The sequence below is a fragment of the Carassius carassius genome, chromosome 44, assembly GCF_963082965.1.
Source record: "Carassius carassius chromosome 44, fCarCar2.1, whole genome shotgun sequence".
NCBI classification, from domain to species: domain Eukaryota; kingdom Metazoa; phylum Chordata; class Actinopteri; order Cypriniformes; family Cyprinidae; genus Carassius; species Carassius carassius.
Window position 1 is genome coordinate 23,832,258 of NC_081798.1, and position 25,902 is coordinate 23,858,159.

At 37.5% G+C, this 25,902-nt stretch overlaps 1 protein-coding gene across 3 annotated transcripts in view; it reads right to left on the bottom strand.

The window, feature by feature from the left end:
- Window positions 1-5,595: 5,595 nt before the first annotated feature.
- LOC132126148 (LIM domain and actin-binding protein 1-like) overlaps window positions 5,596-25,902 on the bottom strand; it is a 66,040-nt gene continuing 45,733 nt past the window's right edge. For all 3 annotated transcript variants that reach the window (XM_059537244.1, XM_059537245.1, XM_059537246.1), the window contains 12 exons: window positions 22,797-22,854; window positions 22,493-22,590; window positions 20,527-20,610; window positions 20,284-20,320; window positions 19,702-19,778; window positions 14,774-14,831; window positions 14,472-14,569; window positions 10,177-10,260; window positions 9,930-9,966; window positions 9,352-9,428; window positions 7,505-7,638; window positions 5,596-7,095 (listed from right to left, as the gene is read on the bottom strand). In XM_059537244.1, the coding sequence (XP_059393227.1) occupies window positions 5,931-7,095; window positions 7,505-7,638; window positions 9,352-9,428; window positions 9,930-9,966; window positions 10,177-10,260; window positions 14,472-14,569; window positions 14,774-14,831; window positions 19,702-19,778; window positions 20,284-20,320; window positions 20,527-20,610; window positions 22,493-22,590; window positions 22,797-22,854 (2,007 nt within the window). In that variant the 3' untranslated portion in view covers window positions 5,596-5,930. The remainder of the gene's footprint in view (window positions 7,096-7,504; window positions 7,639-9,351; window positions 9,429-9,929; window positions 9,967-10,176; window positions 10,261-14,471; window positions 14,570-14,773; window positions 14,832-19,701; window positions 19,779-20,283; window positions 20,321-20,526; window positions 20,611-22,492; window positions 22,591-22,796; window positions 22,855-25,902) is intronic.

Consider the following 25,902-nt stretch of genomic DNA (forward strand, 5'->3'; position numbering starts at 1 on the left):
ATTATCGTACGAGCAACACAGCAGGAGACATACGCAGATGAACTGCAGTGTCTTAGACAAAGCAAGTCACTTCCAAAAGCTAGTACGCTTTGGAAATTAGACCCTTTCATTGATCAAAGTAGACTGCTAAGAGTCGGAGGTCGTCTGATTAAAGCGGATCTAAGCTCTGAAGAGAAGAGACCACTTATTATACCTGGTCAAAGTCATGCATCACTGCTAATTCAACATTTTCATGAGCAATCACATCATCAGGGTCGCCACTTTACAGAGGGAGCAATTAGATGTGCCGGCTATTGGATAATAGGAGGCAAAAGACGTGTGAGCAGTCTCATCCATTCCTGTGTTGTATGTCGCAGGCTCAGGAGGGGCTGTGAGACGCAAAAAATGGCAGATCTGCCTGTTGACAGACTCAGCGCAGAGCCTCCCTTCACACATGTGGGACTGGATGTGTTTGGCCCCTGGTCAGTATCTGCTCGTAAGACAAGAGGCGGACATGCAGAAAGCAAAAGATGGGCAGTGCTATTCACATGTCTAAATATCAGAGCCATTCATATAGAAGTCATTGAGTCTCTTAATACCTCCAGCTTCATTAATGCCTTAAGGGTTTTTTTGGCTATCCGGGGTCCTGTGAAACAAATTAGCTCCGATAGAGAGGAACCAATTTCATTGGAGCTTGTAAAGACTTGCAAATTCCTTCTAATGTGGATGAAAAGGTGGTAAAACAATTCCTGTCCAATCATGGCTGTATATGGACATTCAATCCTCCGCATTCGTCGCACATGGGCGGTGCGTGGGAAAGGATGATTGGGCTTACCCGCAGGATCTTGGATTCTATGCTTCTTCCGATGACATCCTTCAAACTCAAGCACAAGGTACTCATCACCTTTATGGCTGAAGTCACTGCCATTATAAACAACAGACCATTGATTCCTGTGTCAACCGATCCAGCAGATCCTTTCATCCTAACACCTGCCACACTACTTACCCAAAAGACCGGTACTTGCTCAATTCCTCCTGGCGACTTTGGAAAGCATGACCTGTACAAACAACAGTGGCATATGGTGCAAAGCCTAGCAAGTACCTTCTGGGACAGATGGTGTAAACAGTACCTTGCAACGCAACAGCATAGACGAAAATGACAACATCAACAACCCAACATTTCTAAAGGATGCATAGTTCTGCTCAAAGACTCCCAATCCAGACGGAATGACTGTCCCTTGGGCATCATAACAGAAACTTATCCCAGCCAAGATGGAAGAGTTCGAAAGGTTCAGGTAAAAATCATTGGAAAAGAGGGACCTAAATTGTTCCTGAGGCCAATCAGCGAGATAGTACTTCTCCTTCAGGATGACTCTGAGTATATGTTTGGCATTCCCTGAATACCAGATGGGGAGTGTGCTGTTCTACAAGAACGTTTGACATTTAGTTGCCCTCCACTGTTCAAAATTGGGTACTGCATGTCAGGTTGTAGAGTCATTATATGACGACATCATAATTATGAGCCAGATCTCCAGCGGCAGCAGAGAATTCCATGTGGTTATGGCTTCTATCATTCCCTGATTTAAGTTGATCCGAAGGCACATTCGGTATGAAAACATTTCTATATTGTGATTCTATGCAATGTATGTTTAGTTAATTCTTTATACTTTATATGGCATATGTTAACCTTATTACTTTTATCATGCAAATTGTGCAATATATTGTACATTTTTTGTATGTTTTCAGTTTTACGTTATTCCAAGATTGATATTAAAGCTGGGGAAAAGATTCCTTGCTTCTGTTGTTATTGGAAGGCATTATTTGTCTGCCAGATCAAGCAGCGCGTTTGATAAGAGGCCAGAACACATGTAAAGAATCAGATTTTAATTCAAATAACTATAAATTAAGTATTTTATAAAGTTTGTGACTTAAAATGACATTTTATTTTACACGTATTTGCATGAAAGTTACACTTCTAATTTATGCAGCTATTACTCCATAGAAATGAGTTTTAAAAGCATTTGTAAATTTATTGGTCATTAATGAACAGTTTTACACGTTTTTACACATGAAACCTTAATCTAAAATGTTACCATTATGTTTGGATTTAGAGTACACTAGAGGTACACTGTGAAAACATTACATTACATTACAATAACATTCATCATTCAACATATTACTGAAATTATGCACCTTATATTCCCAGTTTCAGTGAAATAATGTTTATTGTGTACTTGCTCAATAATCTCAATATGCTCAATAATCATTCAAAAAAGAAAAGAATGTTTTAAAACAAAGACCAGGGGTCTCATTTATAAAACTATGCGTAGGATCTTTACTAAAAGTTTACGTGCGCCCAAAAGCCAAAAATGGCGTACGCCAAAAAATATTCCGATTTATAAAACCGTGCGTACGCACACCTGTAAGCAATGTTCCCTTTATAAATCACAGATCACCCGCAGATGTGCGTACGTGAACCAGCCTCATATCCCGCCCTGTACACGCCCATTTTTAACCATAAATAGTCAATGCAAATCACCTCATGATTGCTGATCAGCATGTAAATGAGAGTGGAATCCCATATATACCTGGAAAACTGGCATGCGACCCGCCAATTAATTAATCCAAGAAAGTGAAAACGTGCATTTCTGTTAGCCTAATTTTAATAATGGCGACAGGTGAGAAAAGAGGAAAAAAACGTAATTTCTCAGATACTGAGATTGAAACACTTGTAGGGGAGGTGGAGGCTCGGAAAACTGTGTTATTTGGTGGCCACAGCAGTGGGGTCACTAATAAAAAGAAGCAGTGCGAGTGGCAAAGTATTGCTTCTGCCGTCAATTGTGTCAGTGGGACAGAACGGACAGTTGCAGAATTAAAGAAAAAATGGTCCGACCTGAAGGTATACAAATTTTTTTTTTACCAACATATTACATTTGTGTTTTATTAGGCTATATACCTATATAAATAGCAATATTGATTTTCAAAAAGTTTTATTTACATGTGCTTACAGTATGCAAAATATGTGAAATAAAGATTCTCATTCATTCAAGGTGGAGGCAAAGAGAAAACTGTCCTCCCACCGCCAGAGCGTGGCTGCAACTGGTGGGGGCCCATGTACAGCTGATCTCACATCAGTGGACAGCAAAATCGCGGCTATAATTGGGGAGGTCAGCGTGTGTGGTATTGTGTCGGAAAAGGAGGGAGACACTGACGTGACTGAAACCACAGAGGAGCAAGGTTAAACCGATTTTTAATCATTAACGCTGTACATTTGAGTGTGTGGGGTGATAAATGGATAAATGTTGCCAATTGTTTGTCCTCCAGTCCTTCCGGAGTCTGAAGCTGTAAATGAACAGGAGGTTCAGGGTGAGGGGTTCTCAGATGCAGATGCACAGCGTCCGGCTCAAAGCAGTGCCCCTTCTGCGTCTGGCACGTCCAAAAGTGGTCGGGTACTCACTGACGCAGTCCTGCAGTTACAGCGAGAGACAATAAACGCTGTCAACAGGGTTGCAGATGAGCTACGGCAGATGAGAGAAGTGATGCAAGAAATTGCACAATCATTAAAAGATGCAGTAAAACATGAACCTTGAGTTTTGTCTTTCTTTACAAACGCCGCATGACATCCTCACGGATTCTTGCACCTCGTTGATATCCCTCTTGTCGGCCAGGGGGCTGTGGCTCGGGGTCGTAATGCTGGGGTAGAGGGAGATCAGGAGGGAGAGGAATACCGTTTCTCAGTGCTATATTGTGCAAAACACCACACGCCCTGACAATCTTGCACACTTTTGCTGGATGGTATAAAAGTCTGCCACCCGAGGCATCCAGAGCACGCCATCTGCATTTCAGGATGCCGATGGCACGCTCCACAACTGCGCGGGCACGAGAGTGGACCTCGTTATAATGAGTTTCCTCTGCGCTCTGCGGGTTTAAAAATGGGGTGAGGAGCCAGCGTCTCAGGGGGTAGCCACTGTCGCCTGCAGGTTATAATTATATTAAAAACAAAATTGTTACAGTTTCTACTTTTTAATATTGTTAAACTCACCAAGAAGCCAGCCATCACGTACTGCGCCTGCATTTAGTCTGTTCCCTACACTGCTATGTGTCAAGATAAAGGAATCATGTGTTGAACCAGGCCAGCGTGCCACAATGTTTGTGAGGGTCATGTTGGAGTCACATATGATTTGCACATCAATAGAATGCACATGCTTTCTATTAACATAAGCAAATTCATTTTCAGATGGTGCCCTTATAGCAACATGAGTGCAGTCAATTGCGCCGATTACATTTGGGAAACCAGACATTGCTGCAAATTGCGTTTTAATTTCGGCCTGTTCTCGCACAGTGTAGGGGAACCTGATGTATCGACTAACCATATTAAGTATACCATTTAAAAAGATATTATGGCACTCAGGGACGGCTGTGATATACCAGACCTATAGGGTGAGATGATAGATTCCAATAGAATTATTTCATATACAAAAAGGTCTTAGAGACAAATTTGAGGATTACTTATAGTTTTTTTATATTATTAATTTACCTGTCTGCCAATTCCCGCTGGAAACAGCCGGTTGCCAAGAACCCCAGAGTGGTGAGGACTTGTATTTGGACTGGGATGGCATGGTTCCGGCGTGTTGCCCTCTCTAATACTGGACCCAATTCAGCACATAGATCCAAGAGCACAGCTCTAGGGAATCTAAATCGGCTTATTAGCCAGTCATCATCATGGGCCAGGAAATCATCATGGTCCCTGAAAACTCGTTCTCTCCTTATTCTGCCATTAGCGTAATCCTCCAACAGTGCCAGGAGTGCCATCATGAAGCATTACATACCCGGGTCACCGGAGAATTTATATGTTTCTAGCAAATAGACTGATCGTTAACACCTTGACAAAATCACTTAATTAATTTGTGGGCGAAAATTTAAGACGAAAATGTTATAGTGAACACATGCTTCTTGACGGTTTTGTAATGAACACCGTAATAGTTAGGACCGATGATGAGTAGCGATTGTGCTTCATGACTGTATTTGCAGACTTTGACATTTTATGATATAGGCTATGTACATTAAGGAAAATATTTCCTTTTTACACTGTGTTCTGCAGTTCTCTAATAAAAGGGTATTTCATGCTATTCTGTAGGCTATCACATGTATCGCGCCATGTCCTCCTGTGCTCCCGTTGTGGACAATGTGACTGTAAGGCAGCGCTGATTATTATTTTATTTTACTTTTAATACATTTTGAATTACGTTTGGATTTTACTAGATGTATATAGCCTAAAACAATCGGCACAAATAACACTGTTGGATTTAATCTTCATGATAATGTGGATATAACGTATGAAATGGAGTGAAAATTAAATGTCATTCATTCTTATAATCGTTCTTCTCACATTTATTTTCTACAATCTAACTTCAGTTCACGACCTCACCATCGGTGTCGCCAATTCCCTTTGTCTCCAGAATGTGCGTACGCACGGCTCAAAGTTTGCTTAAAGGTGCGCACATTCTCCCGTCAAGTTTGTTTTTTATAGATCACAACCTTTGCGTGGGAACTGGCGTACGTACGTTTCCAGCCCCGTTTTGTGCGTACGCACGCTTTATAAATGAGGCCCCAGGAGAGTAACCAAAACTGTGTTGGTCTGCTATCCTTATTGATTAAAATGTCAAAGGCTGAGAATAAGAGAAAAAATGTGTTAAATTGGATCAACACAAAATATTCTTAGATTAATAAAAGTATTTTTTTTTACAGCAACCAAAATATATCATGAATGGGACAGAACAAAATAAAAAAATAGCGATAGCTCCAAGTTCCAAGAAAGCAGAAAAAGATTTACAGTACCATAGTACTTGATTAAAATATAACAAAGTACTTGTTTTTTTATGTTGAATTTATACCAGTTGTAATTTCATAGTAAATTAATGGAAGGGATTGATGACAATATTTATATATTGTCAAACTATTGCCACCTCCTCTTCCTCGTCTTCTTCATCTTCATAATAGCGATTCCTCTTGATCATCTCCTCTACAGTTAGGGACTCCTCAGCCTCCTCACCATCCCAGAAGCCCACATCCTGGGATTTCCTATGGGCTTTTTCTTCCACAATTGGAGAGCATGTGTCTTGGGAAGACTGGAGCTCAGGAGAATTGCTTAAGCATTTCACCGGTTTTTCCTCATCTCCCACATGGCCTGTCGGAACCTCATGTTGTTTTAGCTCAGGCTCCTTTCTTGTTAGTTGAGTCAGAGATTCTTTATTTGTTTGTTGTAGACCAGCTTCATTTTTTGTTTGCTGTGGCTCAGCCTCCTTTTTTGATTGTTGTGTCTGCTTGAGAATAGAGGAGGGCATCTTTTCTGTGCGATCAAGTTTGGCAGGACTCTCAACATTCTTCTTGGATTGGCTTTCACTGTCCTTTGTCTTTTCATCTGACATTCTTGTCTCTTCTTGCACTTCAGTTTTGTCTTTTTTCACTTTTGACTGTGAATGAAGCTCCTCCAATGAGCCTCGTCTGACCAAAGCAACCTTGTTAGACAATTGTTTTGTATCATTGGATAATGCCAAGCTTGGTGCCACAGAAAAGGGACGGCTCCGCTCTTTAAGTGAGGAACTACGTCGAAGACTTTTCAGTTCTGCTCTTTCAGGGCTCCGCTGAGCAGATGGGGCTTCCTCCTCTGGAGGCCACTTTGCTTTGAAAAGCTTGGATGGACCCTTTCCAACTTCAGTGATTGGACTGGAGGCTTTGGAGCTTCCATCACTGTCTGCAGGAGGTGGCCACGCAACTCTCATTTTTCTTGTTTCCACAGAAGGGGTTTGTGGTTTTTCCACTGAGCTGGTTTGACTTTTTGTCTCTGGAGCTGCAGTGAGGTCAGTGAATTTGACCAGTTGTGACTCCTCCACTTTAGGGCTCAACTGCTCTGTAGGCTTCACTAACACAGAGTGTACCACAAACTGCTTTGAGTTTTCATCTCTCTCAGGTTCCTCCTCGTTTGTTCGTGGTGTCCACATTTCCTTGTGTGGTCGATGGCCAAATCCCTCATCATAGTTGCCCTTAGACTTAAATAGCTGGCTGAAGTGAGGTTTACAGTAGATATCACCATGCAGGGAAGCATAAGTCACCAGACTGAAATAAATGGGACACAAAAGAAGACATATTATTTCCATATGAAGGATATCTAAAATCTGACCTCAGTAGGTTCTTGAAATATACTAATATTGACAAATTATTTTAATACATAGACTGAGGCTGTCAAAATGATGAATGATATAACTAGTTTATTAACATTGCTAACACATTAATTGAGTTTGCTTTAGTTTGGACTATTTAAGTTTTTTTTTCATTCATAATCTTGTTTAATGGCAAATCCAACCTCACACAACATAAACATAACAGGTTATACATAATGAAAATAATTAATTTATAACAACGTCTGCTTCACTTTTCAGCTTTAAAACATCTCTATATAAACCTTTGTACATTGAAACCACAGAATATACTTTAAGGGATAATAATAATTTAAAACAAAACTGACCTGAGTTTGGTACTACAAAAGATACAGCGGAAGCAAGTCTTGTGGTAAATCTGCTGATTGGCCACAAGTTTCTCCAATGGGTAAACAGTATTTAGGCAGGAAACACATTTTTCTTGGACATGCAGATTAAATTTCTGCCCAGAGAAACACAAGTTATAACCATCTTATCAGCAATGAAATTCAGTATTTAGTATGAATATCAGACTTTTATGATATAACATCTCATATTCCATACCAGCAGTTAATAGATTGTCCCAACATCTTTAAAATAAATTAATGTTCATATTCTATTCTCTACCACAGACAAACTGTATTGTTTTTGACTTTGTATTTGACTATCACACTCAGGTATGGAAGTATTCGGGCACTGAGTTTTTGTCCTTTTGCCTTTATATACCACTACAATGGATTTGAAATAAAACAATCATGAAGTGTAGACTTTCAGCATTATTTTAAAAGATTCCACAAAAAAATATGTAATTTACCATTTAGGAGTTACAACTAATTTAAGAAAAAGTACCTCCATTTTCAGGGGCTCAATATTATTTGGACAGTGGACTAAGAATAGGTTAAGTAACAAGGTGCTGTCCATTCCCTCGTTACATCAAGAAAAAAATAAGCAGATAAAAGATCTGAAGTTGAAATAAGGTATAAAATTGCCAATTGGAAGCTGTTTGACTGGAGCTTCCAATATAAAGTACAAAGAGATCTCGATGAAAGTGAAGGAGACCATCATTAAGTTGAAAAAACACTTAATCTACGTTTTGATTATCATGAATCCAATTCATATATTTTTTTTTCATCTTTTGGTTCAAAATTTTATTTCTTTTTTATAAAACACATTGTGTTTAAAAAAAATAATGCATGAAGCTAAAATAATATATTTTTGGTTACAAGCAGATACCTGTTCTTTCTTTGGATATTTGTATGTTCAGATATTCATACAACAAAATATGTACACAAATTAAAACCTAAATAAGGACATAGTAGTATACTTAAAGTATGATGTTAAGTTCACTTAAAGAAAACTTATGAGTATAGTTGCAGTATAAAACAACTGAACTAGTAGTTTACTGAGACTATACTTCAAAATGTATAAAGTCACTTTCAGTATACCTATAAGTTCACTTTTAGTATAATTGCAGTACAAACTACAAACATAGAGGTAAACTAGTTGTGTACTCAAAGTTTTCTACTGTTATACTTAAAGGATACTTAAAAGTATACTTTTATATACTAGAAAGTGGGCCAATTTAGTCCCAAGGAGTATTGAAACAGTGCACTTACAAGTATACTACTAGAACACTGATATTTGTATACTTGCTACATAAAGTATACTTAAAAATATACTTGAACTTTACTTAAGTACACTTAAATAAACATGAAGTATACTACTTTTTCGTAAGGGCCTGAATTAAAGTTATTTCAGTTACTAAAGACAAGACTAAAGGCAGAAAGACCTACAAACAAGCAGCAACTCAAGGTGGCTTCAGTGAAGACCTGGAAAAACGTCTCCAGGAAGGAAACTGGTGGAAAATTTGGTGGTGTCCATGGGCTCCAGACAACAGGCAGTCATTGACTACAAGTATTTACAAGTATTAAAATTGTGCATATATTTACAATTATGTCACTTTGTCCAAATACTGCTAAGCCCCTGAAAATGGAAGTAGTTTGCTTAAAATGGCTGTAACTCCTACAGTAAATGGTAGATGTCATATAATTTTGTGGAACCCTTACGTATAAAGGTGTATGAAGGCAAAAGAACAAAAACTCAGACATTAACCGAATAGAGGTAGAAGTAAGCTTTTGTGTTTTAGATAAATAGAATGAGTTAGTAGGCCACAGACCCTGGACACTTTAGGAGGCTCTTTGTTCTCTGATACAGGAGTTGCCACATTAGGACTCGATAAGTGTACATGTTCTCCTAAAGGAAACACAAATAAATGACAGATCACTACATACTCCACACTACTGTACACTATTTACTGTACCCACCTTTAACCTACCATTTTCTATATAGTTTTTTTCCTCTGGTAATTTCCATTTAAGACAATCAATCAATCAATCAAAAACAAAAACCCTTAATTTAGAAATTTACAAAAAAGTTAGCTTCATATACGGTAAGACAATGTAGAGGGAAGGCTGACGTGTCATGACTAGAGAGTAATATCATGAGACAATGATTCATTTTATGAGATCTATCTATCTTAGCATAGCAAGCATGTTAAATTAAAGAAAATTGCAAGACAGGTTTATTTGTTAAACAATTACTTCCTCATTCATCATGTTGGTCTGGGTTTTATTTTCTTTTAGCTTGCATAGTTTTTAAGGTTAAAGGTATGTCTGCATATAACCATAACTCGCTATTTATAAAATCATCTTATAGATTCAGTTTAGAATTGAAATAATAAAACAATGGACTCACCATTGTTCTTTGTGCAGTTTGACTCAGGGAGTGGGCTCTGTATCAAATCATAGAGAAAGAAGAAACAGACCATAAAGCAAGCAGGAGTCTTGTTAAATCTTAAGGTAATCACAAGGTAAACAATTTAATATTTTGGCAAACATATATTATACACAACATCATTAAATATTAATTCTTAATAAATAATTGAGTGATGTTTGTCTATGTAGTGTATGTAGATTAGATTTAGAAGGAAATCAGAATGTACCACTATCTGTCCATCACCAGCAGGTGGCGAAATCTCCTTATGATCCATGGAGGGAACACTTTCCTCTGTTTCTGACTGGCTTGCCTGAAACAAATTACAATCACTTCAAATCAGCATACTTTAAAAATAATCATATAATTTATGAATAAATAATCATAATGCAAGTTAAATGTGTCTATACTATACATTTTCTCACCCTAAGGGATTTGCAGTACCGCCACACTTATCTTCTAATTCTTGAATGTACTGTATATGCTCTTGATTATTGGAAGTTTATTATTATTATTATTATTATTTGCTGTGGCATTAGTTGTTCTGGAAATAATGATAATAATAATAGTAATAATAATAATTTGTGAAGAGAATTCTTAACTCTGCAGTTACATCATTCCAATCATGCAGTTAATTTTCATGAAACCATTATTTGAAACGGTCACGCAAACACTTAGTTTAGCATGGTAATGGATAAGACAATGTTAATTTATTTGGTCTCAGAGAAACAGATCTGCATGGCAGATGCTGCTTCTGTTGATTATTGCTGCTACTGCAAAACAAGTAAAAAGACTTTCTATTGTCAATACCTACACATACATACTGCTGTGGGCATATACTCCTGCTGCACAAATAACATACATGAAATTACCCATAGCAGATACTCCTATATAGGTGGAGCTGGGGGAGGTGGAAGGTTTTTGAGAGGGTTTCAAGAATTGCTTACAGCAAATGCAGAACCAAACAATTTAAATATTCATTAGCATGCTAATTGACTACAGATGCAACACACCAATCAGATTGTGCCATGTGGTGATAATGTGATAGCTAGCAAGTTGCATTAAGGACCTATCAGCCTTCACCGTCTAGTGTTTCATGACAAAACTAGATTTATATTACAAAAAAAGAGGTTTAAGATTTTAAATCTATATGATCGTGTTTAGTGAATTCCAGGTGTAGATTATTTTTTAAACACATTGGGAATCATTAGGCAATTAACTGCATTACAGGCCAGATTCTTGATTACCACAGGATAAAGACCTTAATGTGCAGTATAAAACTATCGTTCTGCCTCTGCGAGTATCGCCGCCATGTCTGCAAAGTGCATTTGCAGCTTTTGACCGCTGAGTGGCGCTTTAACCACAAGTTATCAAACAAGCACATCCAAGCACATTTTCACAAATAGCCATCAGCTTTGCCTCTCCGATGTGTTACATTTGTGGTAACAAATGTGGTTCTTTTTTACAAAAGATTGTTTGATTGTTTATGATGCATTGTAACACAATGCATCGTAAGTCTACTGTTACTATAGAAACGAACACAACCTTGATGGGGATATTCTAAAATGCTTAACATTTTAAGCTTCGCAAAGACCCACCCTGCTCAGTTACTGTTGCTATCCCTGACAAACAATGCTGCTCAGTGAAAAATACATTGCAGAGTTAAGAGGACACTGACAACACAACAACAGAGAAGACGTTAATACATTAGTAACAGAGTGTGTTCCCTGTTGATACTTCACTTAGTACTAGTACTTCGTACTGCGTCTTACTTAAAAGACACTATGGGAACTCAGTATAATCTCGTCATGCTATGGTAGAGGAATGACTGCATAATTTAACCTCCTTAGGGAAGCATAAGAATATTCTTCAAGGCTAAAACAGGATTAAACTCACAGAGGTCATGCCTGACCTGGGTAATTGTTCCAGAGGACTTCTACAACTTCGGCACTCCCTGAGCTGAAAGCATACAAGCAAACTATCCTGCAGAACTTGAGCATGTTATGGTCAAGGACTCTTTGTCCGAACTGTTTTGCATAGCGCAAGTGTGTGCCCACTTAAGCAGATAGGATTCTGGCCTGCAAGGCCTGGACGGCCAGGTTATAAAATCTAGCAAATGTGGACGGCAAGGCCCAGCAGGCCACTGCACAGATCTCTGTAATGGACACACCTCTAGACCATGCCCAAGTCGAGGCGGCGTCTCTAGTGGAATGGGGTCGTACTCTGATGGGGCATTGCAGGCCAAAGGAAGAGTACGCTAATGTAATGGTATCTACTATACACCTAGAAAGCCTCTGCTTTGTGACCGGATGCCCATTCATTCATTTACTGAAATCAACAAAGAGTTGTTCTGACTGCCTAAATGGGGCAAAATGCTTAAAGTAAATCCTAAGAGCTCTGACAGGGCAGAGCATGGATAACTCCCAGTCCTCTTGAGAGGGAGGATGCGAAGAGAGCACGATGACCTACACTTTGAATGGAGTGGAGAACTCCTTGGGTGTATAACCATGCCTTGGTTTCAGGATGACCTTGGAGTCATTGGGCCCATATTTTAGGCAGGCAGGGCTAATGGAAAGCACCTGCAGGCCTCCTATTCGCTTTACCAATGCTAGTGCTAGAAGCAGAGCACTTTAAGGAGTCTTTAGCGATAATCACCAAAGGTTAGAGGACTGTAGTGGCTCGAAAGAAGGGCCCTTCAGGTCCCTCAGCACAGTGGGCAAATCCCATTTAGGGACATTGAGGGGCCGAGGTGGATTCAGCCTCTTGCCCCCCCCTCAAGAAGCGGACAACCGAGTTGTTCTTGCTCACCAATTGGCCCGCTATAGGGGGACTTTGAGCGTGTATCTGAGCAAGCACGTCTGGTTTTGTGACAGAGCAAAGGAAATCTGCATGCGAACAGAGAGATTTGCACTAACATGTGAACCTGTATAATGTATAACAAATCTATTTCAACATCTGAGGCACCGCTATAATTAATGAGCTCTATGAACAATGCATGTCAAAAAAGAAAAAAATAAAGTCCATGGACATGGGATTTATTTATTTCACATTTTTTTGCCATAAGTCTAAATTTTGTTACACCTTGTGATCACCTTGTGTCACCTAGTGATTATTTTGACTTATGTCTGTTCTAGAAACATTACAACTTTTTGATAAAGCTCTAATTTTTTTTTGTTTTGGAAATGTTTCTAATTCATCCTGAATGCATTTATGACTGTAAAGCATATATGTGTGTGTCAAAATTGTGATTAAAATTGAAATCGCAAAATTGATCAAAGAAATCGCGATAGGTTTTTTTTTTTTGTCCGCTTCGCACAGCCCTAGTTCATTCAATAAATACAGTTAACAATCTAGCTTCTGAGTACTAAGTTATGAACCCAACAATAGCAGGGTCAGTTAATTTTTTTCCAGTGGGCCGCGCAAACATGTGTGTTTGGTTGTGTGGGCCACGAGCTAAAAAATGTTGGGAACCACTGCTCTAAGCCATCATAAAACAACTTGTGGATGGTGGGCAAGGCTTACAAAGTGGTAATCTAGGCTGGTGGACCCCTTCAAACCATGATTTTCTGAGAATGCTTATGACATCCTTGTTGAAAAAAACAGCATATGTTGGGTAGGTATGTTTTGAAGCATGGCAGCTGGTTTGAGTTTGGTCATGTGCTGGCTCTAAACAACTAGCTCCTGCTCAGGACCAGCTCATAACCAGCATAGTAGCGGCTCAGGAGCATCTTAAACCAGCTTATGACCAACTAAGGACCAGATTCAACAGGGATTTCCTCTTAGGATGACTGAGGGTTGTGTAGAGAGTGGATAGACCAGAGGATAACTCCCTTTGTCCTGCGTCCTATTCCAGTTCTTTAAACTGGATGTTAAATTGTATGCTCTCCTCGGTTGGGTTGCTTTTAAGAGCTTTTTTAATTGGCAGAGGAATGGTGACATCTTAGGTACAGGTGTAGTAGTCTGCCCCTTCCAGATTAGAAGTCATTGGCAGCAGCAGCTGTAGGTTCAGACTCCCTGGTTAGGTCTGCCTCTAGATGCTTTAATCTACAGATATGGTCTCGAACCAGTCTGTTTGTAGGAGTGTCCCAACTAAAGGGTTATGAACTATGGAATTAATCTGTGCCTCTAGGCACTAAGTTGGTCACTTAGTTTTCATCAAATCTGGCCACAGCCTGGTTCACTTCAGTTGATTTCACAGCAGGTTAGCAGGCATTTATTCAGTATGGGACCGTAGTAATTAACATTCCCATAATGTCAAGCCCATGACACAGCAATCAAAGTTCTATCCGAAAGTCAACATCATACAGTTATGTATATTTTAGATGGAAGATGGAAATTAGACTGCGTATTTACCTTCAGACAATTTAAACACGATTAATTTTACATAGGCTCACTTCTTCAAGATTGGTGTGTTTATGCAAGTCCTTCAGACACTGGCTAACATGAAGCATTCTTTATTTATCAGATCAAATGTTATTTGTATCTGAACATGCTGTGGACTATACACACAGCAAACATACTCACAGTGCGTGGCACAGTAAAAGAAGCCTGTCTGGTGACGGATAATTGATATTTCGCCATCCTGTCCTTGATCGAGCCACTGCGCTTCAGACTGGAAGTACCTATGATAGAATTCATTTATTTGTTCATTTATTCATTCATAAATATATTTTTGTATATATTCATGGTATTTCTTTCTATCTATCTATCTATCTATCTATCTATCTATCTATCTATCTATCTATCTATCTATCTATCTATCTATCTATCTATCTATCTTCCTCCTGCAACTAGACATCATACAAAGAGATGTATTTTGTATTAACCTTTGTTTCCCATTTGTGTATCCACATCTTCTGAGCTGGTGTTCACTTCGTTTTGCACCTAAGGAATTAAGTACAAACCATGTAAACCAGCCACAGACTGAAAACATCTGCCTATAAAATTTGACAGAAATTTGTAGTGCACATACAACAATGACATTTGCATGTGAGCATAATAAGGAAATTAGGGTGGCGGAGAGAGCTCAACGCGCTGCAATTAAAAAAAAAAACACATGCAAATTGAAAAAACACCAAAAAAAAAAAACATCTTCATCAGTTTGACAACACAAATGTTGCAAATCCTCACAGCACATGCATATAACGAAACGCGCTGCAAAATCTCACAACACATGCATATAACGAAATGCGTTGCAAATCCTTCACAACACATGCAAATTAAGAAACGCTGCAAATCCTCACAATACATGCATTAACGAAATGTGCTGCAAATCTTCACAACACATGCAACTTAACAAACGCGCTGCAAATAGCACTGACCACAATGGATATGTTTCAATGAGACCCCAAAAAGTGTCAGACCCGGCTGGGATTTGCTTATCTTGCAGTGGTTACTGGTCAGTGGAGTTGTTGGTGAACTGAAAGGTGATTTTTTTTTTTTTTTTTAAACACCCTGATGACATGATTACTTTATCTTTTGGATATTATTAGCCTAAATAAGCTGAATAATTACATGATTAAATGTAAAACGTTACTTAAGATGGCTAACTTTAATATCCTCAGCTAAATATAATTTCAAGGTTAGTGAAAATAAATTTGCAATGTGTCATTAATTGTTTCTTAATGTGCATGTATTGTGAGGATTAGCAGCGCGTTTCGTTAATCCATGCGTTGTGAAGGATTTGCAGCGCGTTTCGTTATATGCATGTGTTGTGATGATTTGCAACACTTGTGTTGTCAAACTGATGAAGATGTTTTCTTTTCTGTCGCCTCTGGCTTGCTTAGTTGGGGTCATAAATAAATGCACAGACACTATTTAACTGAACAGAGATGACATCACTGAATTCAATGATGAACTGCCTTTAACTATCATTTTGCATTATTGACACACTGTTTTCCTAATGAATGTTGTTCAGTTGCTTTGACTCAATGTATTTTGTTTAAAGCGCTATATAAATAAAGGTGACTTGACTTGACTAAATTTGCTGGTGTTTTTTCAATTTGCATGTGTTTTCTTCAGTTCCAGCGTGTTGAGCTCTCTCGGCCACCGTAGGAAATAGCACATCAACTTTTCTCTAACCATGCTATCCACTGGAATACAGACTGAAAATTATCTTAACAAAACCTCAAAAAACACAAAACCAAAAATAAATCCACCAAGACAGCAATAAATATTTATAGCAATAAATAGAGGTAGAATGAAGAATCAGTTAAAACATTGTCTGTCTAGTGCATTTGGAGAAATAGTTTTGTGATTTAGTTTATTGTTGGATGTGTTTTGCTCCTTTTCTGCTGATTATTAAACTGTTTCAAAGAAAGTATTTGGACTTCCCATCACTTAGTAATGGGGGCTTAGACACATTTGTTCAAGATGAACTGTTTTGATATAATTTTGACGTTTTTGCTCATAATTATTCCCTTATTAAAGTAACATTCATAGTAATGTAATATGAATCTATATAAAAAAAAAATATATATATATATATATATATATATATATATATATATATATATATATATATATATATATATATATACTGGTCAATTTTTTAAGAATTTCTCCTTTAAATTAATTTAAAATACATTTTTTTGTTAACATTGTATTTTACATATTTTAATATACATATATACAAAGATTTAAAATTCATTTTTTTTTTGAATTTAAGAATAAGATAATAAAGAAAGAAAGAAAGAAAGAAAGAAAGAAAGAAAGAAAGAAAGAAAGAAAGAAAATGTAACACCTGAAAGTAAATAATGTGTTGCAAAATGGAATGGAAAATGCAATATGAATTAGTGTTTTATATATACAATCATCAGATTTTAACTGATGTGATTTGTATTTTAAAAGAAAAGTATTCATATATTCTACAGTCGTGGCCAAAAGTTTTGAGAAATACATAAATATTAGTTTTCAAAAAGTTTGCTGCTAAACTGCTTTTAGATCTTTGTTTCAGCTGTTTCTGTGATGTACTGAAATATAATTACAAGCACTTCATACGTTTCAAAGGCTTTTATCGACAATTACATGACATTTATGCAAAGAGTCAGTATTTGCAGTGTTGGCCCTTCTTTTTCAGGACCTCTGCAATTCGACTGGGCATGCTCTCAATCAACTTCTGGGCCAAATCCTGACTGATAGCAACCCATTCTTTCATAGTCACTTCTTGGAGTTTGTCAGAATTAGTGGGTTTTTGTTTGTCCACCCGCCTCTTGAGGATTGACCACAAGTTCTCAATGGGATTAAGATCTGGGGAGTTTCCCCAAAATTTCAACATTCTGGTGCCCGATCCACTTAGTTATCACTTTTACCTTATTGCACGGTGCTCCATCGTGCTGGAAAATGCATTGTTCTTCACCAAACTGTTGTTGGATTGTTGGAAGAAGTTGGTGTTGGAGGGTGTTTTGGTACCATTCTTTATTCATGGCTGTGTTTTTGGGCAGAATTGTGAGTGAGCCCACTCCCTTGGATGAAAAGCAACCCCACACATGAATGGTGTCAGGATGCTTTACTGTTGGCATGACACAGGACTGATGGTAGCGCTCACCTTTTCTTCTCCAGACAAGCCTTTTTCCAGATGCCCCAAACAATCGGAAAGGGGCTTCATCGGAGAATATGACTTTGCCCCAGTCCTCAGCAGTCCATTCACTATACTTTCTGCAGAAGATCAATCTGTCCCTGATGTTTTTTTTGGAGAGAAGTGGCTTCTTTGCTGCCCTTCTTGACACCAGGCCATCTTCCAAAAGTCTTGGCCTCACTGTGCATGCAGATGCGCTCACACCTGCCTTCTGCCATTCCTGAGCAAGCTCTGCACTGGTGGCACTCCGATCCTGCAGCTGAACCCTCTTTAGGAGACGATCCTGGCGCTTGCTGGACTTTCTTGGACGCCCTGAAGCCTTCTTTACAAGAATTGAACCTCTTTCCTTGAAGTTCTTGATGATCCTATAAATTGTTGATTTAGGTGCAATCTTATTAGCCACAATATTCTTGCCTGTGAAGCCATTTTTATGCAACGCAATGATGGCTGCACGTGTTTCTTTGCAGGTCACCATGGTTAACAATGGAAGAACAATGATTTCAAATATCACCCTCCTTTTAACATGTCAAGTCTGCCATTCTAACACAATCAGCCTGACATAATGATCTCCAGCCTTGTGCTCGTCAACATTCTCACCTGAGTTAACAAGACGATTACTGAAATGATCTCAGCAGGTTCTTTAATGACAGCAATGAAATGCAGTGGAAAGATTTTTTTGGGATAAAGTTAATTTTCATGGCAAAGAAGGACTATGCAATTCATCTGACCACTATTCATAACATTCTGCAGTATATGCAAATTGCTATTATAAAAACTTAAGCAGCGACTTTTCCAATTTCCAATATTTATGTAATTCTCAAAACTTTTGGCCACGACTGTACATTAATTCAATCCACTCAGCTTTAGTTTATTCTTAATGTACTGCACTAAATTGTCACCAGTATTTAAATTTTCTTTCAGCTTCATTAACTTACTCATTTTTTTCCCGTATTCTTTTGTTTGATTACCTTGAATTTTTTTTTTGTTTATATGGTAAATAATATGATTTGTTCATTCAGTTCAGATGTGTTAACTTAATCACCTCTTTCATTCTATACTTAAATTCCTGTTTTCCATCAGTTCTGGGTCTGGTCATGTTTGCGTAAAGTGTGTGTATGCTGCTACTTTGTGTTAACGTTTATCCTGCGGAATTCTATTAATGATTGTGACTGATTAAAGTTAAACAGTGCAGATGGATAATGACCCTAAATGTACTACGAAAGCAACTCAAGACTTCTTGTTGGTAAATAAATGGAAAATTCTTAATGGCCAAGTAAGTTGCCTGATCGCCTGCTTTTCAGTTACTAAAGACAAGACTGACGGCAGAAAGACCTAGGGCCCTGTAATACACCTGGCGCAATGCGACGCAAGGTGCAGCGCAAGTGTGTTTGCTAGTTTCCGTCCAGTGCCACGTTGTTTAATAAGCAAATGCATTTGCACTCATTTGTGTGCCCATGGGCATGCTGGTCTGAAAACGAGGTGTGTTCAGGTTCACTGATGGCACAATGCTATTTTAAGGAGCTGAAAATAGACTGCGCCATAGACCAACTCAAACCTGGTCTAAAGTCTGGCGCAATGTTTTTTCTTTGTTATTTAAAGAGCGTGTTAGTATAGGCGGGTCCACAACATCCGTACACACTGCTTATTAAACACAATGACGCACAGCAGCACACAAACATGCCAAATATTAAAAATTAAAGGATTGCAATGCATAGGAATTTTTTGTATGCTAATTATATATATATAATTAGCCGTGCACTTTACACTTTGTGTTTAGATCGTCAAAATAGAGCCCCTACAAACAAGCAGCAACACAAGGTGGCTGCAGTAAAGACCTGTAAAAGCATCTCCAGGGAGGAAACTCAGAATTTGGTGGTGTCCATGGGCTCCAGACTACAGGCAGTCATTGACTGCAAAGTATTTTCATCCAAGTATTAAAATTGTGCATATATTTGCAATTATGTCACTTTGTCCAAATACTGCTAAGCCCCTGAAAATGGAAGTAGTTTGCTTAAAATAGCTGTAACTCCTAAATGGTAGGTGTCATATAATTTTGTGGAACCCTTACGTATAAAGGTGTATGAAGGCAAAAGAACAAAATCTCAGACATTGACCGAATAGAGGTAGAAGTAAGCTTTTGTGTTTTAGATAAATAGAATGAGTTAGTAGGCCACAGACCCTGGACACTTTAGGAGGCTCTTTGTTCTCTGATACAGGAGTTGCCACATTAGGACTCGATAAGTGTACATGTTCTCCTAAAGGAAACACAAATAAATGACAGATCACTACATACTCCACACTACTGTACACTATTTACTGTACCCACCTTTAACCTACCATTTTCTATATAGTTTTTTTTCCTCTGGTAATTTCCATTTATGACAATGAATCAATCAATCAATGAATAAATCAATCAATCAATCAATGAATAAATCAATCAATCAATAACAAAACCCCTTAATTTAGAAATCTACAAAAAAGTTAGCTTCATATACGGTAAGACAATGTAGAGGGAGGGCTGACGTGTCAGGACTAGAGAGTAATATCATGAGACAATGATTCATTTTATGAGATCTATCTATCTTAGCATTGCAAGCATGTTAAATTCAATAAAATTGCAAGTTGGTCTGGGTTTTATTTTCTTTTAGCTTGCATAGTTTTTAAGGTTAAAGTTATGTCTGCATATAACCATAACTCGCTATTTATAAAATCATCTTATAGATTCAGTTTAGAATTGAAATAATAAAACAATGGACTCACCATTGTTCTTTGTGCAGTTTGACTCAGGGAGTGGGCTCTGTATCAAATCATAGAGAAAGAAGAAACAGACAATAAATTAAGCAGGAGTCTAAGTTAAGGTAATCACAAGGTAAACAATGTAATATTCTGTCAGACATATATTATAGATAACATCATGAAATATTCAGTCAAATCATAAATCATTGAGTGATTTTTGTCTATGTAGTGTATGTAGATTAGATTTAGAAGGAAATCAGAATGTACCACTATCTGTCCATCACCAGCAGGTGGCGAAATCTCCTTATGATCCATGGAGGGAACACTTTCCTCCGTTTCTGACTGGCTTGCCTGAAACAAATTAATCAATTCAGCATATCAATTCAGCTCATACCAATTCAGCATACTTTAAAAATAATCATATAATTTATGAATAAATCATCATAATGCAAGTTAAATGTGTCTATACCCTAAGGGATCTACAGTACCGCCACACTTATTATCTTCTAATTATTGAATGTATATGCTCTTGATTATTGGAAGTTCATTATTATTATTATTATTTGCTGTGGCATTAGTTGTTCTGGAAATAATGATAATAATAATAGTAATAATAATAATTTGTGAAGAGAATTCTTAACTCTGCAGTTACATCATTCCAATCATGCAGTTAATTTTCATGAAACCATTATTTGAAACGGTCACGCAAACACTTAGTTTAGCATGGTAATGGATAAGACAATGTTAATTTATTTGGTCTCAGAGAAACAGATCTGCATGGCAGATGCTGCTTCTGTTGATTATTGCTGCTACTGCAAAACAAGTAAAAAGACTTTCTATTGTCAATACCTACACATACATACTGCTGTGGGCATATACTCCTGCTGCACAAATAACATACATGAAATTACCCATAGCAGATACTCCTATATAGGTGGAGCTGGGGGAGGTGGAAGGTTTTTGAGAGGGTTTCAAGAATTGCTTACAGCAAATGCAGAACCAAACAATTTAAATATTCATTAGCATGCTAATTGACTACAGATGCAACACACCAATCAGATTGTGCCATGTGGTGATAATGTGATAGCTAGCAAGTTGCATTAAGGACCTATCAGCCTTTAACATCTAGTTTTTCATGACAAAACTAGATTTATGTTCCAAAAAAGAAGGTTTAAGATTTTAAATCTATATGATGGTGATAAGTAAATTCCAGGTGTAGATTATTTTTTAAACACATTGGGAATCATTAAGCAATTAACTGCATTACAGGCCAGAGTCTTGATTACCACAGGGTAAATTACCAGGGTAAAGATTGTGCCGGTGCCTCATTACATTGTCTGCTATATATTTGCTTCTTATGTATTAAATACGGGCAATTCATTGATAAAACATTGATAAAAATTAAGGTACAATTTATACAAAACGAAAATCTTTTTAAAAGAGTTTTCTATAAAATAAAACTTAATGAAATCGTCAAAATCATGTTTTACCAAAAACAGCGCATTGCTCCCCAGTCTTCACCTTTTCTCTTGCCGCCTCCATCTGTACCTGCAGTCTGAGCTCGTGCGTCATCTTCGCGCCAGTTATTCAGCCAATAAAGTGTAGGCCTATGTATTTCAAAATTGTGTTTAATTACAAAGGTTTAATTGGCATCTTTATTTCAAACGACCCGACCGTCCGCGACACGAATATCATTAAAAATATTTTTGGATGACTCGTAACCGCGGGTAACCGCCGGTGACCGCAGGCACCCTCTCATTTTGGATCAGCCCGTGCATCACTGGTAGGAGTGTCCCAACTAAAGGGTAATGAACTATGGAATTAATCTGTGCCTCTAGGCACTAAGTTGGTCACTTAGTTTTCATCAAATCTGGCTACAGCCTGGTTCACTTCAGTTGATTTCACAGAAGGTGAGCAGGCATTTATTCAGTATGGCACCGTAGTAAATAACATTCCCATAATGTCAAGACCATGACACAGCAATCAAAGTTCTATCCGAAAGTCAGCATCATACAGTTATGTATATTTTAGATGGAAGATGGAAATTAGACTGCGTATTTACCTTCAGATAATTTTAATATGATGAATTTTACGTAGGCACACTTCTTCAAGATTGGTGTGTTTATGCAAGTCCTTCAGACACTGGCTAACATGAAGCATTCTTTATTTATCAGATCAAATGTTATTTGTATCTGAACATGCTGTGGACTATACACACAGCAAACATACTCACAGTGCGTGGCACAGTAAAAGAAGCCTGTCTGGTGACGGATAATTGATATTTCGCCATCCTGTCCTTGATCGAGCCACTGCGCTTCAGACTGGAAGTACCTATGATAGAATTCATTTATTTGTTCATTTATTCATTCATAAATATATTTGTATATATTCATGGTATATCTATCTATCTATCTATCTATCTATCTATCTATCTATCTATCTATCTATCTATCTATCTATCTATCTATCTATCTATCTATCTATCTATCTTCCTCCTGCAACTAGACATCATACAAAGAGATGTATTTTGTATTAACCTTTGTTTCCCATTTGTGTATCCACATCTTCTGAGCTGGTGTTCACTTCGTTTTGCACCTAAGGAATTAAGTACAAACCATGTAAACCAGCCACAGACATAAATTTGTAGTGGACATACAACAATGACATTTGCATGTGAGCATAATAAGGAAATTACGGTGGCCAAGAGAGCTCAACATGCTGCAATTTAAGAAAACACATGCAAATTCAAAAAACACCACAAAAAAAAACAAAAAAACATCTTCATCAATTTGACAACACAAGTGTTGCAAATCCTCACAACACATGCATATAACGAAATATGCTGCAATATCTCATAACACATGCATTTAATGAAACACGCTGCAAAATCTTATACACATGCATATAACAAAACGCGTTACAAATCCTTCACAACACATGCAAATTAAGAAACGCTGCAAATCCTCACAACACATGCATTAACGGAATGTGCTACAAATCTTCACAACACATGCAACTTAACAAACACACTGCAAATAGCACTGACCACAATGGACATATTTCAAGGAGACCCCAAAAAGTGTCGGACCCGGCTGGGAATTGCTTATTTTGCAGTGGCTATTGGTCAGTGTAGATGTTGTTGAACTGAAAGGTGTTTTTTTTTAAACACCCTGATTGTATGATTCTTTTGGATATTATTAGCCTAAATAAGCTGAATAATTATATGATTAAATGTAAAACGTGACTTAAGATGGCTAACTTTAATATCCTCAGCTAAATATAATTTCAAGGTTAATGAAAATAAATTTGCAATGCGTCATTAATTGTTTCTTAATGTGCATGTGTTGTGCAGATTTGCTGCGCGTTTCGTTATATTCATGTATTGTGAGGATTTGCAGCGTTTCTTAATTTGCATGTGTTGTGAAGGATTTGCAGCGCGTTTCGTTATATGCATGTGTTGTGATGATTTGCAACACTTGTGTTGTCAAACTGATGAAGATGTTTTCTTCATTTGCTGTTGTTTTTTCAATTTGCATGTGTTTTCCACTGGAATACAGACTGTGAAAATTATCTTAACAAAACCTCAAAAAACACAAAACCAAACATAAATCCACCAAGATAGCAATAAATATTTATAGCAATAAATAGAAGTAGAATGAAGAATCAGACCAGTTAAAACATTGTATGTCTAGTGCATTTGGAGAAATTTGCTCCTTTTCTGCTGATTATTAAACTGTTTCAAAGAAAGTATTTGGACTTCCCATCACTTAGTAATGGGGGCTTAGACACATTTGTTCAAGATGAACTGTTTTGATATAACTTTGACATTTTTGCTTATAATTTTTTCCCCTAATTATTCCCTTATTAAAGTAACATTCATAGTAATGTAATATGGCTCTATATATATAAAAAAATATATACTGGTAAATTTTTAAGAATTTATCCTTTAAATTCATTTTAAATATATATTTTTTGTTAACATTGTATTTTACATTTCAAGATTAAAATTAAAATTATAAAAAAAATGTAAGAATTTAAGAATAAGATAGAAAGAAAGAAAGAAAGAAAGAAAGAAAGAAAGAAAGAGAAAAAGAAATGTAACACCTGTAAGTAAATAACAAGTTGCAAAATGGAATGGAAAATGCAACATGAATCAGTGTTTTATATAAACAAACATCAGATTTTAACTTGATGTTCTTTGTATTTTAAAAGAAAATTATTCATATATTCGACATCAATTCAAACCACTCAATTTAAGCTTATTCTTAATGTACTGCACTAAATTTTCACCAGTATTTAAATTTTCTTTCAGCTTCATTAACTTACTAATTTTTTTTCCCATATTCTTTAGTTTGATTTCCTGAATTTCCTTTGTTTATATGGTAAATAATATGATTTGTTCATTCAGTTCAGATGTGTTAACTTAATCACCTCTTTCATTCTATACTTAAATTCCTGTTTTCCATCAGTTCTGGGTCTGGTCATGTTTGCGTAAAGTGTGTGTATGCTGCTACTTTGTGTTAACGTTTATCCTGCGGAATTCTATTAATGATTGTGACTGATTAAAGTTAAACAGTGCAGATGGATGATGATCCTAAATATACTACGAAAGCAACTCAAGACTTCTTGTTGGTAAATAAATGGACAATTCTTCAATGGCCAAGTAAGTTGCCTGATCGCCTGCTTTTCAGTTACTAAAGACAAGACTGACGGCAGAAAGACCTAGGGCCCTGTAATACACCTGGCGCAATGCGACGCAAGGTGCAGCGCAAGTGTGTTTGCTAGTTTCCGTCCAGTGCCACGTTGTTTAATAAGCAAATGCATTTGCACTCATTTGTGTGCCCATGGGCATGCTGGTCTGAAAACGAGGTGTGTTCAGGTTCACTGATGGCACAATGCTATTTTAAGGAGCTGAAAATAGACTGCGCCATAGACCAACTCAAACCTGGTCTAAAGTCTGGCGCAATGTTTTTTCTTTGTTATTTAAAGAGCGTGTTAGTATAGGCGGGTCCACAACATCCGTACACACTGCTTATTAAACACAATGACGCACAGCAGCACACAAACATGCCAAATATTAAAAATTAAAGGATTGCAATGCATAGGAATTTTTTGTATGCTAATTATATATATATAGGTTTATTGCACGTTACGCTCAAAAAACACCCATTACTCATTAAGAGAATAGAGACAACACGTTTAGACCATGTGCCCAGGCACGCAAATAATTTTTCAGTCGTTAAAATAGCAAAAGTGGATTTGGCCATGCCCTGAGTACACTTGCACCGTGCGCTTTACACTTTGCGTTTAGATCGTCAAAATAGGGCCCCTACAAACAAGCAACAACTCAAGGTGGCTGCAGTGAAGACCTGGAAAAGCATCTTTAGGGAGGAAACTCAGAATTTGGGCTCCAGACTACAGGCAGTCATTAGGCGTTTCTCAATGTCAAGGAAGGATCCTCGGAAGTCAGAATTTCGAGGATGCTATGTCATCGACATCCGTCGAAGGATTTTCAGCACCTAGAAAGGACTTCTACTGCCCTGAAAACACAGCCAAGACCAGGACAACTCGAGCCCCAGATACAGATCCCCTGTAAAGACCTTGTCACAGAGGAGCACCAGGACAAGACCACAGGAAACAGAT